Raw genomic sequence first — 15,943 nt, 5'->3', positions numbered from 1 at the left:
CATCAAAGTCGGTACAGATTCATCCAGGTGATGGGCGGACCGTCTCGACTGGTAGGTAGGTGTTCGTGTATGTTGTCGGTGTTGTAGATCTCGTCGTCGTCGTCGTCGCTGTTCTGAGTGTGCGCAACAGACACAGGCGAGGCTGATAAGACAGGCAGACAAACTGTACCACCACGACGGCGAGGGTGGTGAGAGGTTTTGTTGGATGGGGCAGAAGCGAAAAACCGGGCGCCAGATGTTTGAGAAAGAGCAGATTCGGATCAAACTATGGAAGGAAACCTGCGACAAGGGCAGGGAGAGGCAGGGCTGGCACAGCAGACAAGGAACAGGAGTGAAGGGGAAGAAAACGGACGAAGGGGGTGACGGGAGAGGAGGAGCGAGGTGTCACACAGTCAAAGGTGAGGGTTCCCTGGATTCCTCGCTGGTCTCTGGTTCCTCTGGTTCCTCTGGGATCCTTGGGGGTTGTGCATCCGGTGCCGAGCAGAAAGGAGCATAGACTGCATGGCAGAACCGCGGCATGGGCATCGTCGAAACAAGAGAGGTGGATCCGCCGGGTCGGGGTCGGGGCATTGGGCACGAGGCATGGGTTGGAAAGGGCAAGTGGAAGGTGATGTGGTGGGACACGGGCAAGGGGGGTCGCAGACGGCGGGCGGCACGAAATGTCGTCGGTCGTGCAGTCAGGCATGGGCAGCCTGCTGGGGGCGGCGGCGTTGACTTGGTTGAGAGAGGCTAGCGACTGTGGTGTTTGAGGTAGAAGCGCACGAGGCTGGGATTGGTCGAGGCCGACGGGTGGTGCGTGCCCATGTCAGTTGCTCTGTCCCGATGCGGTCGTGCCCTCTGTCCCTTCTCGGTGGTGAGCCTCAAAACCTCCAAACCTCCACCTTCCCAAAAGCCACAGCAGCAAGGCCAGGGGGGGCCCTGTCGGCTCACGCACTCCTACTCGCCCTCCAACTCGCTCTCCCACACCCAGCCTGCCAGCCAGCCCGGCACACCCAAGCACCCTGCTTGCTGCCTGCGTCTTGGGACTCGTGGCGCCGTTGATAGAAGGGCGCTTTGATGCTGTCACCCCTGTCCTGCGACACGTTTTGCAGCATCCAAGCCAGGGGCAGGCTGCCTTCAACCTGGGCACGGCACAGTCTGTCGGTTTGTCTGCTGCATTCTGCTTGTACCCGCATAGTCGCTGCCTCTGCTGCCGCCCTCGAGCAATATCTTGATGCATCGGCGACTTCACTTCCTGCCTGCCTGCGTGGCCTACACATTAGCATGCCATGCAGGCCTGCCACACAGCATAATGCAGAATATGCACAACTGCACAGGTTCCCGGCGACAGGGTGTGCCAGGGCCTCAGGTTTGCGTGCTTGGTTCGTTGATGCAAATCCCATCCCTATTCTGTCGGGTGCTCGCTTGCCCACGCGCTGGTTTGGACGAGGCTGTGCTGCCTACTACTGGCTGGTGGGCTGACGACGTCGATGCAGGCCGTAGATCGTAGGTCATCGTGCGGAAGACTACGGAGTAGGTACGGAGCACCACCGACTGGCACACTCCAGATGCTTCATCAAGGGCAGGCGAGGCGTCTCGCCTTCCACCTGGCTGGCCTTTGAGACAGTCAAACACACAACCTACGCAACTATGCATCTCTTGGACAATAATAAACCATACACAACTCTTTGCACAGCACTACGACGTCGTACTGCGTCCCGCGTATTGCAGCACAAGACTCGGGGCAGGACAGGGGGGCCACGGCACGGTGCTAGCCCAGAAGAGGCGGCTGAAACCTAAAACATCATCCAGGTCGTGCCCGCCTGTTTCATGGGGAAGCGCCGCTCCCTGCCATTGGGTTAGAGCCGAAGAGTCCCACTCTCGGTCGGCCGTCGGCGTCGGCGTCGGCGTCGGGACCTCCCCCCTCTCAGCCAACATCCATATGTCGTCTGCTATTCAACAATCAAGGCCCTGGTAGAGGCAATGAGGCCGGCAGTGTGGGCACGACTTTTGCACGTCGGAAAAAAATACCCGCCCGCCTGCTGTACTTCCGTGGGGTTTGAGTTTCTGGATTCTCTGGTTCTCTTGGTTGATTTCTTACACGTCTTGGGCTGTGCGCACAGTACTACTGCCTCGTCGTGGACCAGCGTTGTGACAAGCAAACCGTCGCCGACTGTGCGGTTGGCCAAGCCGGTGTCTCAGCCCACACATCAACACAGGCCCTTGACCGATTTCCAGTCTGAAAGAGGACAGATCAGCCCCAGGGTCCTCACGCTACAACCCCCCCATCCGATCCTCTGCTCGACGACATCGAGTTGGGTTGACACGCGACGTGTTACGCACTAGATGCACCTCGCCTTCTCCCGCCCAATGCCAACGCCCCTTTCGCTGATGACCCCTCACGATCCCAAGGGCCACGGCCGCAAAAGTTGGGAGGATGCTAGGGGCAGAACTGAATTCAGACGGCTGGGTGCCTCCCACTCGCCAAAGTGTCTGTTCTCGCCGCAGATCACGGCCGAGAAAAAGCTCCTAATGGTCAGCCCGTCGCTCACCCGTCAGTCATCCGGACTCGGTTGATGCAGAGAACCAGTGCCTTGTTGTCGTCGCGGTCGAATCAAATGTGTCTGATGACGACTCAATCACCTGGCCAGAACCGACTGACTGAGACTTGACGACGGGTGAGATGGAACTGCTCAACGGTCGCCCGCTGTCAAGTCCCACCCAGGTTAGAAAGGGGGCCTTCGGCGTGAGCGGCCAGTCGCGCCCGCCACGCACCGCCGCAGATGGTGCTGCGCAGTGGTGGGATGAGACTATCACCACAGTACGCAGCCAGGCCGTGTGTGGCAGGAGCAGGAGGAGCCAGCGGATCCTCTGGGCAGCAGCGACGGTGACGTTGTGTTTCCTCCCGAGGAACCGAGAAGTCAAGCGGTTTCCGGCCCCAGGATCCACTGCACATCACACCGATCGGAGCAAATCCCAGGGCCTTCCGGGTCTCAGCTGCGCGCCTGTCAACCGGCACGAAGGTCCCGTCAAGGCTGAGATCGTTTCTCGTCCCCGCGCCCGGGCTCAAAATCGTCAGTTTTGTCTGTCGCATCTGCTGGCTGCCGCTGCCGCGGTGCTGTGCGGGTCCCGTGTCGCTGGTAAGCTTGTTATGCAGCGACCGCACCCACATCGCGTGGACAACCTTATCGGCGCTCAGATCTTTGACTGCTACACATGCCTGGTTGATATCCGCCCCTACCCAACTGTCAGGACTGTCAGGACTGTCAGTCTGTGACACTCTGCACAGATACTTACCATTTCCTGGCCGTCACCTTCAAGCAAGCCATGCCCATCGCCTCCACGAGACATGGGGAAGAATGTGACCACACCTGAGGGTTCGGGTTCGGAATCGGATGCTGCTGAGTCTGAAATGCTGTAATAAGTAGGACGAACTGCATGAATTGTGACTGAGTGCAAGGCAGCACCCTGACACTTTCCTTCTTATGAGACCTGGCTTGGTAATAGTTGACGCTGGTGGAAACCTTACGATCGACAGGTGTTACTGGTAAGGCGATGATCCAGACTCAAAGAAACCCCCTCGACATGCCAGGCACACCACGCCGGCCCCGCCAATAGACCAGACATTGCAGGGGCCTCGAGACGGGCGCCAATTGAGCTCCCTGCAGCTGCAGGTCGACGCAACACGCAGCAGGCGAATGCCTCCGTCGTATTCAATGCCTTTCTTTGCCATGTCTTGCCGCATTTCCGTAACGCCGTGTGACGCCCGCTGCGGAAGCTATCGCCTGCATCATTCAGCGCCAGTGCCTTTGCGTGAGGCTCTCTTTGGCAATTAAGTTGTGTGATGCCGTGACCAAGGGCGACGGGCTACCCACAGAGAGGAAGACGAAGACTAGGACACCTTGGCAGACAGGACACTGTGTGTGTGTGGCTTTACTGTCAGACACGTCGACAGCCAGTCGACAACTCGACTGGTCCCGTCCCAGCCAGCCTCAACCGGATCGAGCTGCCGCCTACCATCATCATCAACAACAACATCAACATCAACAGCATCCACATCTTTCTCTTCACCCCTATACTTCTCCCTCCTCCGCTTTCTTCTCATCTCCGCCGGTAGACCCTGCTTGACCCGGTCAGCGTGACTGTCGACCAGGCAAGCTACTAGCCACTTCCTCTACCATCGGACAAGACCAACACCACCGTGTTTGAGTCGGGGCTGATCTCGTTGTCGATCACATCCCCCTTCCGCCTCAGTCCGTAGCGGCGCCGAGGAGCCCGCGCCCACTCACAACGGGGTCTAAGCTAGCTCTGGCCTCGAATTGCCTCTTGTGTCTTCCCCAAAGCGGCTGTCCCTCCAGTCCCCGTTCTTGTTTAGGCAAGGCCAAACAGAACATCATGTTTGGCACTCTCTCACACATCAGTAAGTCCCAGCCTCTGTCCAGCCCTGGCTGTCAGCTGTCAACCTCACCCTTCACCTACCTGGGCTGCCCAGCTCCTGGGCATCCGCTGTGTGTTTTTGATCCGGTCTGGCAGCTGCGAGGTAGAGTTTACCGGGCCAAGACGTCCCAGCCTGTCATCTCGCTGTCGTCCCTTCCCTTCTTGTTTTCAGACGAACTACCTGTCCATAATGGGGGCACCAAGCGCCAGGCACGCCTCACAATGCATTGAGATCTGGTAATCACAGCTGCATCCGAGGGAAGTCAAGCATCTCGCAGGCCCGATCACGCCTCGTCAAGCTCGACGGTAGTGTAGCGGCTCGGGAGTTTCAACATGTTGTCTTGCTTGACACTGTATGATCGTCCCTGCACCATGCCCACACCCCAGCCCCGGGAGCCCTAGGAGCCCTATACTGCCCGTTTCTTGTGTGCATCACTCGCCTGCATCCCTCGCCTCTGTTTGCCACCTCGCTCGTTCTCTTGCCTCTACTGCCATGCCGCAATCGTTATGTTCCGGCTGACCAAGTCACCCCAGTCCCCCCGGTGCCTCCGCCGCCAGAGGGCCCACCCAAGGATGTTCCAGCACCCACCCCCATCGACCTGCCGCAGTGCCGGCCAAGGGCGTCCGAGGGCCGATCAGGTGACTCGGAAGCCACGCCGGCACCACATCTAACGTCCATCCTGCAGAGTCTGGTACGCCCGCCAGATCAGGTGGCTGTCGCGCACCTCGAGGCCCTCGGTGTCGATGTGACCGCAGATGTGTCGCCCGCCGACCTCGTGCCGGACCCTTCGTGTCTGCCAGACTTTGACCGGTGGGACGCCTTGTCTCGTGAGGAGGCGCACAATAGTGACTCCGAGTCACGTCCAACATTGGAAAACGGTAAGCTGGCGTCCGGGCCGCTCAAGTACGTCGACCTCCGGGAGGGCCTGGCCACCGACAACGACAGGGCATTCCGGGCCGTGAGGAGGGTTGCCCCCAAGCCTGGGGAGCAGTATGTCCGGCTCGGGTACTGCCACGAGTTCTTCCGACATCTCGAGTCTTTGACTGGCTTCTGGGATGACACCTCGAAGCCAATGCCCTCCGAGCCCCCCGGCGACGAGCCCGCCGAGGGCAGCCAGGAGAACTACGGTTGGTATCGCACGAGTGCCGGCACCTCCATGCCCCCTCAGTATCGCACACAGCTGCTCACGTCGTTCCTAAAGTTGATCATCTACGATTTCTCGTGTAATGTCATGTCACGGCAGGAGCCACGCCTGTACATCAAGTCACCCGCCGCCCAGTCCCAGCCCGGCTCACCCGCCCCGTCCCGGCGTCACTCGTACTTCTCATCCGGCTGCAACTTCATATTCCGCATGCCCACGGACCGCGAATCCGCCAGGCGCGGCATCGTCGAGGGCCCCATCGCCGCGGTCAGCCCGCGGCACACGACCGTGTTCCCGCCGCACGGCCGCGAGCGCGAGTCGGTCATCGACCTCTCGCGGGAGGTCGTCGCAGCGCTGATCACCGCGCAGCACCGCGCGCGCGAGGGCCGTACGGAGGAGCGGCCCGGCAAGGGCGCCTGGTGGACGACGAGGCCGCGCTGGGGCGGCGGTCCCGGCGGCCCCATCGGCAAGGAGGCCGAGGCCCTCGAGGCCAGGGACGCGTCCGCCGTCCTGGTCGGCGACAAGGACGAGCGCCCCATGGATCTGGGGCACTCCGTGGCGGCCGAGGGCGACCTCGGTGCTGTCGGCGGCGGCACGCGGCCTAACGGGCCTATTGTCAGCCCGCGGCAGTACATGATGATGCCGCCACCGCCGAGGTCGTCGTCCCGGGGCGCCACCAGCCAGCAGCAGCCACAATCCAAGCGCCCTCGGAAGGGCCTCGCCGTATACGACGCGTACAGGATGGTGCGGCCGCCCGCGATGCACTGGGACCCCAAGACGCGGTACACGCCCGTGGGGCGGCGGCGGGGGCTCGACTACGACGACGTCTTCGTAATCTCGTCCCTGTTCCACCACGTCTCAGTCCTGCGCGTCAGGGTCCCCGACCGCCTGCTGCAGGTGCTGGACGGCGCCCCGACCCCGGCCGGCAGGGACTGGGGCCCCGTGAAGGTCTGGCGGACGCGGTGGCTTGACTTCTTCGTCCCCGAGGACAGGGTCGAGGCCATGAAGGCCGTCTGGGCCGTGGCTGCTTATGCGATGAGGGCTGTGGGCGATGGGGATGCGGGCGGGGGCATGGATGTTGATCAGCCTGGGGCGTAGGGAATGATACCTTTGCCATGCATTGACTTGAGTCGACTGCCCTTTCATCAACATGAGGATCTCGGCAGTTGTTCGTGATGGCCGGCTGCCTTAGGTGGCAGCTTGGCCAAGTTGATGGCGGCCTTGCATCTTGACGGGACAGGGGTGACGAAACTTGGCGGGGGTTTCGGAGATAGTGGCTGGCATGTTTAAGGGCGGTAGACTTGCCGAAGGGCGGATAGAACACGGGATATACAGGACGGCAATTGCATTGGCCATTCAGGCGATTTCTTGACTTGTTTCTAAGCGTGATATGTGTTTCATCGTTTGGTGAAAAGAAGCCGGATGTTCAACTTGCCCGGCGCGTTCCGGGTGATGTTTGGAGATAATTAGGTTGTTTTCGGGAAATAAACCGGCACTGTCGTACTGGGGATCGGTCTTTAAGATGGTAACGGGCTCGATCGTCCTGTGCTCAGCCCAGTATTCTGCTGATCCAACACTGCCGGGGAATTGCTGAAAACCACATGTCTCCTATCACAGAAAGTGGTTTAGTCTCTAATCCCCATACATATAAAATGTGTAGAGCGCTTTCATGCAATGGTAAACACTCAATACCCAGCATTTGAAATAATACAACCTTTATTACAGCAACCAGTCTGATCTTACCTCCCATAAACACAGACTGGCTCCTGTTGATCAAAGCTGCTGCGTTAATGTCGAGGTTCTTCTTGTTCCATGAGGCACGAGGCTGAGGCCACGTGCCCACAGACGTACTATATCCTCTCTTTACTATTATTGGTTCTATTCTTTTTTTTTTTTTTTTTTTTTTGAACGCTAGGTCTTGAGCGCTTACCACTATATGGAGGTACCACATACATTTTATATGTATGGGGATTAGAAACGAAACCACTTACTACTCTTCTTGTTCCATCGTCGCAAACACCAAATAGCGGCCGCAGCCGACCTTCGTTTACTAAAACGTTGTCGTTGAGATTGACAGCATGAGGCTTCATGGTTCTGGTTTACATCCACATAGGCTTGTTAAAGACTTGAAACAATAAAATTGGAAAACACCAAACGTAGTAGGCCCAAGTGCTGACCACCTAGATACAAATCTGGAGGCATTGGTTCTTCAACTCAAGAGGCGTAATACCAACACAGCACATCTATAGATGGTAGCATTTAGTGCTTTTGAGTCTCCTCCCGAGACACCGTACCTCTGCCATATCAAAGTGCTCGCTCTATCAAAGTGCTCGCTCTATCAAAGTGCTCGCGTTGGAAAAATCATGTGACACTCCATGCCTCGTTATACTTCATTATGAGTATATACAACCCTCAGTCCACCACCTCGATCTCAGTCTGTCAGCCTTGTCCATCGTTTTCCTGCTCTTCCCTCTACTTCTAAGTGCTCAATCCTTATGTCATCTTTTTGTGTGGATCTGACTCGATATAACTATGTCGACTTCTACTATCATTTCAAAAGATTAGAGATTTTTATCTCTAAGTAGATACTTCAATTTCTAAGAGGTCCTAAGCCTTTTATAGCCTTCACTGGCTATTTGTATTTAGTTTCGGACATATGCGGAATAGAAGCGAAAACAGGTATTCACTTTCAGTATTCTCTCCGCTTTTACAGGTGCAAATCTCTACATGTGATTTACTTTCAAAATGTGATCAACTACTATGTAGTATCTCTATTTTCAACGGCCAAATGCCTTTTCTCGTTTTACACACGTATTACAGTCTTCCCAACTTGTACCTTGCAGGGCTGGAAAATGCTCTAATTGCTGTAGCCATCATGCAGGTGTGCACCGGAGTACACCAATTTACTATGGCATATTCCCACTACAGGGTCTATTGAAGACCCAAAGGAGTGGACCCGAAGACCGCAAGCCGTAGCTTTGGTGGTGGATGTGTTGTCCAGAGCTTCACAGGCTACCTAGACACCTAGCTGATCAATAAGGGACTCCGTCCCTTCACGGGGCAGCGAGGCTGAAAAGTCAGCAATTGCCGGCCTACCTCACTCAAGCTGTTGGCCTCTACCTCTACCTGACCACGCCAGAAAGGTGCCGTTTGCTTCCTACAATACCCCTCCTTTTGAACCGTACATGACCACTTGCTCAAGTGTTCCGACTGCAAAATTCACTTGTGATTTTGCCGCTGGCGCACACGACCACAAACCGCAACTGGCTTCATCCTTTATCCTTCTCACTGCTGCACTGGTGCCCACTCGAATGCGTACGTACCTAGGTATGCTCACAGTCGAACCGTGCCAGATCATATGGCGACCGAGTCCCGCCCCAGATAGACCCAGGAGAGCTGTTCCGAATGGAGGAAGCAGGAGATTGCTTAGAACTCGAGGGAGCAGGCCATTTTCGTTAGGGAACTCGACTCCTGGCACAGCGGCATATTGGACTTTGTGCCATCTCAGGAGTACCAAAATTCCATCAATTCCTGAGTGAGAACTCAAGACACTCGCCCTGGAGCGTGCTGGGCTAATTTGAGGCCGACTTTGATGATCATGACTAGGAGGCACACAGTTGTGTAGATGCTGATCAAACCCAAATGATGCAGTGTCAAACTGGCGTGAGATTAGAGTTTTACAACCGCCAAAAGAGAGGGCATGCTTGTCCCGTGCTAACACAGACTTTCAACTATCTTTTTAGGTTAATACTAAACTGGTTACCTTTGTAGGAACTTATCAGCCCCATCCCATAAGAGGCTATCTATCCCGTAGGATCTCATTCTACAGAAGGTTGCTCTAGGAGACCATCCTATAGTACTTACAGGTGACATATACAACGGGTGTACCCTCTGTTTTTGCGGGTACCAACCAAACTCTGGTCCTATTGGCATTTGACCCATTCAAACACAGATTCCAGGGGACAAAAAGTATGCGACCAGAACAACCCCTTAGCTAATTAGGAGAGAGCACAATCAATACCACCCAGCTTCGAAACCACTCAGCAAGGTCCACGGGAAGTTCCGAAGGATATAGATGCAACCTGAACCGGAATCAGGGCGTGGTTTGGGTTGATCTGCCGGGCTGTTGTGGCATCTCACGCTGCGAGCATGCTCCTGATGCCGACGCTCCAGCCTCGAGAAATTGCGGTGTCACAACGCGCAAGCCAGCAACTAGCTTCGTTATCACAGACGACACAGACATGACAGCACACGCACGACAAGCTCTGAATGTCAAGAGTCAAAAGCTCATAGCTCAACTTAGTCATTTGGGAAATGTGGGTACCTAGGCAAACTCCAAACGGGGGGCTCCCTTAGCCGGGGTGTCCTGCTGACGTCATCCCGCACCCCACCAGGAGGGACGCGCCGTCGCTCATTGGCCAGACCCCGAGGCCCGGCCGCGACCTGCTCGCGTAAAGTCGCGGTGCGCGTCTCCCGCGGGCATGGCTTCTCCAACAGCTTCCCACCTCGATGAGGGGCACTTCGTGAAACCTCCCACACCACACCATCTCTGCCTCCTCCTTCCGCCACCACGCCCCCGATGCACCCACCACTGTCCGTGCTCGGACGAAAGCCTCCCCTTCAGTGTTCTTTTCTGACTGATCCGATTGGTCTCGTCGATTCGTTCCATTCTTTCTTTTCGTCCATCCTAAATGCAGATTCGTGCAGTATAAAAAAACACGAGGGATATGGTAGGGGCAGAGTGTTCATGCCGCCCGGGCGTGCGTGCACCCGCCTTTTTGGTGTCATGACGCCCACGTGCCCTCCTTGAGGCGAGAAAACAGGTTGGTTGCAACAGCCCGGGGATAATTACGCAATACTGGGGCAGGCTGGAAAGATAAATAAAAGTGACAGGGGGCTCGCAGGTATTTCCGTGGCCTTTGGTTTGGGCTCCGGGGGCTTTGTTGCAGCCCTGGTATCATGTACAATAAGAAACAAGGACGACGGGCGCGGCGGTAGGTGTCTTGCCGACGGGTCGTAGAATAGGACAATACGAGAGATCCTGGATGCTCCAGGTCCGGAGGTACCAGTCACGGCTAGTCAAAAGCCCCGAGACGCCTCCTAGCCACGGTCCTTGGGGTCCTGGCAGACCCAATGCCATTGGGGGTCTTCCAGGTCTTCTGGGCGGGACTGGGCGTGAAGGTGAGGTAATCGGCAAAGTCAAAGCCCTGGCCTGGCGTGTGGGGGAAGAGAGGGTTGTTCAGGTTGGGCGTGGACATGGCCTGCGGCGTGAAGCCGAGATGCTTTGGGGGCGGCGTGGACGGTGGCTCCATCTGGCTCCGGGGGGGCAGATTGGCCGGGGTTGGTGACGACTTCATGTATAGCAGCAGCTGTGCACCCTCGTCTCTTGATTCGAAGGTGGGCCCCTCCTTCCCAGAGTTGTTTGGGGGGAGGCGCCGGTTGCGCATCGGGGGCGTGCTGGGCGGCGACGTCCGCGAGCCGTTCACCTGGAAGGAATGGGCAGGCAGGAGGTCATCATCATCGTCGTCGGGTGCATTGAAGTTGGGGCAAGCAAGGCTGCGGCCAAGGCCTGTCGAGGACTGGAAGAAGGACACGTCGGGGCCAGCCGAGGTCTTGAAGTGTGTCTGGCGGCGTTGCTTGATGGGTGATGATTTTGCGAGCTGGTGGCTGTCACTCCACGAGACGTGGTTCGAGAAGGACTTGTGGGCAGTGGGCGAGACCCTGTAGCGCTTGGTGGGACTGGAGGACAGGTTGACATCGATGTCGAAGCTGGAGATATACGTGCGTTTGCGGTGGCCGGTGCTGCCGCTGCTGGAGCCGATGGCATCGGAGAACAAGGGTGCTTTTAGCGGAGAGCTCATCAGGGCTCTTGTGGGGTATGGCAGGTCGGATGCGCTGGACGACGAGTCGGACAGGATCTCGCCGTCGGCAATGCGTCTGCGGCGGATGGCAGCCTTGCGCTGGCGTAGCTCCTCCTCGACCTTGGGCTCGATAACGTCGAGGGACAGGTCTTCCCAGCCTCGCTTGGCCTTGAACTGTGCCAGGGCCAGGCGGCTCTGGAGCTGGCGGGCCATCTGCGAGGAGCAATTGGGCCCCATGGTCAGCGGCTACTGATGCTTGGACACGAGACGCCCACGCCCAGACTGACAAACGGATGAAGGCAGGGCAGCCGGGTTGGGGGGGCCAAGGGAACAAAGGCCGTGGAGAACAAGACCGGCAGCTGCAGCAGCAGACAGAGACTTACCTTGCCCACCTCTGTCCTCTTCAGGACCTTGTCGGCCACAGCCTCGGGCTGCTGGGTCGACGTCGATGACATGCTTATGGATCTGGACATGATGCTTGACGGAGGGCTGGTCTGATGGTCGGCAAAGTGGGTTTGGTTTGCTCTCAGCCAGAGACCAGGTCGAGAAGTGGGAATCGGGGTAAGAAGTTTCTCGGTGGTTGCCAATGAGACGACGGCTCGGTAAAATTGGCCGGGCGCCTAGTGGTTGATGTACTGTGCAGCACTTTTTGCAACTCGAGCGTCCGCCCCTCCGAGGCACGAAGTTTTTGACTTGAGTCGGGGCCCGGGAGACAGGGCTGTGGCACCGGGGATGGCAAAAGGAGAAGCTCGATCGGCCGATGATGGAAAAAAACAGAAATGCACAAGAGGAGGCCCGGGGAATGAGGATTATGCCGTATCTACAAGGAGTTGGACGGGCTGAGCGAGTGAGTCGAGGGTGGGAGTGAGGAGAGGAGCCAGGAGGGCGGGCTGGGGAGCTGGCGGCGGTGCTGGCGGCGGTGCTGGTGCTGGCGCTGGCGCCCAGGCATTCCCGTCCCAGTTGAGAGGGAGTTGCCCAGGTGCACCCGGACAGTTGGGGGGACGAAACCAGGCTGAGGTATCAGTTCACCAACTAACTCTGGTTAGTGTGGTCCGACCGCCATGCCTGGTAGTGCTTGCATGGCCGGCGATTGGCACCGGCAAGAAGCGTGCAATTCTCCCAGAGACAGGCCACGAGATCCAGGAGGAAGACGGGAGTTGCTTGCTCGACACTTATTAGTCTTTGCCCTACGGCGCAGCTGCAGCTAAGACCAGCTGGGCGTGCGAGTGCGCGATCCACTCATTCCTGCTCGCTAGTCTAGACCGTCTGCCCTGGCCGCCCTGGCAGCCTGGCCCGTACCACACACACTCACAGCACCGTCAGTCCCCGTACCCACGGGTGTTCGAGAGAGAGATCAATTGCTTGCCGTGTGCTCCAATTGATTCCCCTGGGCTGTCGTACATTCCACACAGTACAGTCAGGAGGCATGCTCGCAGATACTCCTCACTGGATAGATAGCAAAGCATCGAGGCAGGTGACCCCACACCAAGACCTGCAATCGAGGGTCGGCTCTCGAGTCAATGAACATTACGAGTAACCCTAACCGACAGGAATATACATATCAGGCGAGACTGCCAGCGGTCAGATCGATCAATCCTATCTGACGTAAACATACACTCGACTTCGACTGTGTGTACTCGAATGGGTTGTCTGGTCGTCGGAGAGGCCTGCCAGCCTGCCTGGTGTTGCTGTTTCAGCAACCACCAGAACGGGCGTGCGTGCGTGCGTGCTGCAAGTGGATGGGCCTGCGAGGGTTATGTGCCACCGCTCTGGCAGTCCTGGCAGTCTGGCAGTCCTGGCCGGTCGATGGTGACATGTGTCTCGTGGCCGGCGCCTACTCATGCCAAATCCCAAGGCGCACAAGAATGCATGGCATTTCCCAGAAAGCCGGTCCAAAACTATTGGCAAACGCCGGTGCGATGTGACTTTCAATTAAACCCCCTGCCACCCGCCAGCAAAGCGAGCGAGTGGCCAGGTCGGACCTCGGGCGCCTGGTGGGATATCCAAGCTACGAAGCCCCCTTGCGACACTGACATTGGCCAGTCCTTTTAGAGTCTTGAGCTCCCCTGTGTCGGGCGGGCCTGGGGATCCTAGATCACTCCGCGTTGTGGGTCCCTCGATCGAGATGTCGGAACCGTTGCTCGTCTTCTTTGAGCAATCCGCGCAATGCTATGTCTTGACCACGCCATAAATCTGCTAGGCCTCTGCTATAACCCGATTATACCGCAATCTATTAAGCTTGCCGGATTCGTAGTGTGCAGCACATCGGGTCCTCGCCTCCCTATCACCCGAATTGATCGCAGTCGGGGATGGAGGAGGCTCTGCCAGCAGGTTCGCGCAGCAGAACCCCATGGCCGATTCGCGTATCAATCCGCAGATGCATCATCGCGAGCGAATCGAGACGTCGTCCCAACGATCACCTCGTCTGACTCTGCGCAGAATAGGCCGATAGTCGCACCGTCAAGGACCGTTGGCAGCAACGCAGTTTGTCACCGACCCAGCCTACAAAGCCTCCGCCCGGGCAGGTGGTGGTATGTGTGGGGTGCGCACACCAACCTGGACCTGCAGCAGAACGGGTCCGGCCGAGCCTGCGCGCCTGCGTGCCTGTGCAGACGGGGAAATGACGGCAATAGGACCGACAGCTATTGCATGGTGATGGACGGGGCCCCAGGTCACGGTGTGCGATGGTGCCGTGTGTTGTCGGGTTGTCTCAGAGCTCTACCGACCAAACGCTCACGTCGTCGTAGTGGTTCATTTATATTGAGGGCTGGGCCAGCCTGCGTGCCCTGCGTGCCTGCCAGCCCTGCTTGTCTGGCGAGGTGCAACGTTCTTATCATCTGCGCCAGGCGTGGGAGCATCGGATCTGGTGGGCCGAGCCAGCTTGGCCAAGGCAGCCCGCTAGCCCAGCGCAGGAGCCGAAGCCGATCTGGCCGTGTGGCCGCGTCTGCTAGACTGCTAGACTGCAGAGGCTTGCATCCTGGCATCCAGGCCGTGATACACAGTACTCCGTACAAGCCGGTGCTCAGGCAGTGCTGTGTGACTGTGGTATTATCCCCATGACTGACAAGATCTGATGTAGAGATTCCATCCGGTGGTCACGGACCGGGCGCCCACAGCATCCTGCATCCAGCACAACGGTACGCCTGCGCCGGGAGGGCAGGCCGGGCAAGCAAGCTGTGTGTGTGCCTGTCTGTCTGTCTCTTCCACAGTGGCTTCGAGAAGTCGGGGGGGTGGGCGTGAGTGCGTGTGTGGTCTGCCCTGCACACCGAACAATAACCTTGTTGCGTGGCCCAGCTGGCATTGTCCTGGGTTTGTGGGTAGACTTACGTGTATCTTCTGGTTCTCGTATTCTGCATGCATATGCCCATACAGCCCATCAAGCCCATCAAGCCCATCAAGCCATCCATGATAGCTCCCCTCAGTGTGCCCGCGGGTCGCACTGACGGGGCGATCAAGCTAAGAGATACACCAGTGGCCGCGCAGTGGCAGGTGCGACGGGAAGTAGCTCGGTAGCGTGGTCTGTGGGCTCCTCCGGTTCCACCGAGACGGGACGACTCTGGCTCATTCTCGAGCGAGTCGTCCTTGGTGGCCATGCGCACACTGCCGCGGCAGATTGGAGGGAGACAATGCTGAGTCGTTGACAGAGAAATGTTTCCATCCCATGCAGTGTGCCCAGGGTGCAGCACATACCTACATACATACAGACACAGGCACAGCTTCTTGCGGTGCTGAAACAGGCCCCCCTTCGGCATGTCAAGCTGGAGAAAGGGCAGGGGTGATTCAGGAAACAAACCGGTGGGTGGGTGGCTACCGGCCAGGGATCCAACCCCCTGTCCCCATCGCCATGATGATGGAACACAGCAGGACACGGGGATTACACGAGCTGTCAGACGCTGCTGGCTGCTGGCTGCTGGCTGCTTCCTGCTGGCTGCTTCCTGCTGGCAACATGGCAACAACTCCCTCATCACCAACAGCCTCTTGGACAGACTGCAGGATGCACACGTGGGCAGGTGGGAGCATCAGGCCAAGCCTTCGTATAACACATAGGAACCCCCCCAAGAGGACTGAAACCATATCTACATCTCTAATTTCCATGGAATGCAGCCTGCCATCCTCGTCCTGTTTTTATGTGTCTGGGCTGGCCAAGTTCAAAGTCACATCAACAAGCCAATCTGGCCACGCTTGCACACCAAAAACTTGGAACAGCTTCCCACTTTCCCTCCTCAAGAGCCTAGAGCCCAGAGCCCACGTTTTGCTGTATTGGTCTGTGTCCGTCTACCCGTCCGTTTTGTGCCGTCCCATCCAGAAGTCAGTCAGTCAGTCAGTCAGCCACAGCAGCAGCTTTCGTTGATGAACCACCTGCACCTGCATTTGGTGGTGATCAGATGTTGCAAACCGCCGTCCTGCTGTGCTCACCTCATCTTGTTTGTTTTTGGTCCAACGTCAGGGCATCGGCATTGCATCTCGCCGTGTCTGTCTGCCTGCCTGCCTGCCTGTATATTTGCTGGTCAGCCTCTCTGCTGC

General features: G+C 57.6%; 3 protein-coding genes across 3 annotated transcripts; 1 reads left to right on the top strand and 2 right to left on the bottom strand.

Moving 5' to 3' along the window:
* Positions 1-1,775: 1,775 nt before the first annotated feature.
* On the bottom strand, positions 1,776-4,435 carry KVR01_007636 (uncharacterized protein). Its single transcript, XM_044783358.1, has 2 exons — positions 3,277-4,435; positions 1,776-3,216 (listed from the first exon to the last, which is right to left on the bottom strand). Exon 2 carries the CDS (start codon positions 3,149-3,151, stop codon positions 2,690-2,692), a length of 462 nt encoding a protein of 153 aa, XP_044643889.1. The 5' UTR covers positions 3,152-3,216; positions 3,277-4,435; the 3' UTR covers positions 1,776-2,689.
* On the top strand, positions 1,776-6,922 carry KVR01_007110 (uncharacterized protein). Its single transcript, XM_044787479.1, has 2 exons — positions 1,776-4,399; positions 4,951-6,922. The coding sequence occupies exons 1-2, from the start codon at positions 4,375-4,377 to the stop codon at positions 6,654-6,656; spliced, it is 1,731 nt and encodes a 576-aa protein (XP_044643363.1). The 5' UTR covers positions 1,776-4,374; the 3' UTR covers positions 6,657-6,922.
* Positions 6,923-9,830: 2,908 nt separating this feature from the next.
* On the bottom strand, positions 9,831-12,589 carry KVR01_007484 (uncharacterized protein). The gene is made up of 2 exons (XM_044787565.1): positions 11,803-12,589; positions 9,831-11,632 (listed from the first exon to the last, which is right to left on the bottom strand). Exons 1-2 carry the CDS (start codon positions 11,890-11,892, stop codon positions 10,634-10,636), a joined length of 1,089 nt encoding a protein of 362 aa, XP_044643737.1. The 5' UTR covers positions 11,893-12,589; the 3' UTR covers positions 9,831-10,633.
* Positions 12,590-15,943: the final 3,354 nt, after the last annotated feature.

This window comes from Diaporthe batatas, assembly GCF_019321695.1.
Source record: "Diaporthe batatas strain CRI 302-4 chromosome Unknown Contig00008, whole genome shotgun sequence".
Classification (NCBI taxonomy): domain Eukaryota; kingdom Fungi; phylum Ascomycota; class Sordariomycetes; order Diaporthales; family Diaporthaceae; genus Diaporthe; species Diaporthe batatas.
This window is presented reverse-complemented; position numbering and strand designations above follow the sequence as displayed.

Bases quoted from the DNA above. Each gene is read 5' to 3' on its own strand.
- KVR01_007636 (XM_044783358.1), bottom strand. From the start codon at position 3,151: ATGTGGGTGCGGTCGCTGCATAACAAGCTTACCAGCGACACGGGACCC.
- KVR01_007110 (XM_044787479.1), top strand. From the start codon at position 4,375: ATGTTTGGCACTCTCTCACACATCA. The intron at 4,400-4,950 runs GTAAGTCCCAGC...AAGTCACCCCAG, and splicing joins TGGCACTCTCTCACACATCA to TCCCCCCGGTGCCTCCGCCG.
- KVR01_007484 (XM_044787565.1), bottom strand. From the start codon at position 11,892: ATGTCCAGATCCATAAGCATGTCATCGACGTCGACCCAGCAGCCCGAG. The intron at 11,633-11,802 runs GTAAGTCTCTGT...TGCTCCTCGCAG, and splicing joins AGAGGACAGAGGTGGGCAAG to ATGGCCCGCCAGCTCCAGAG.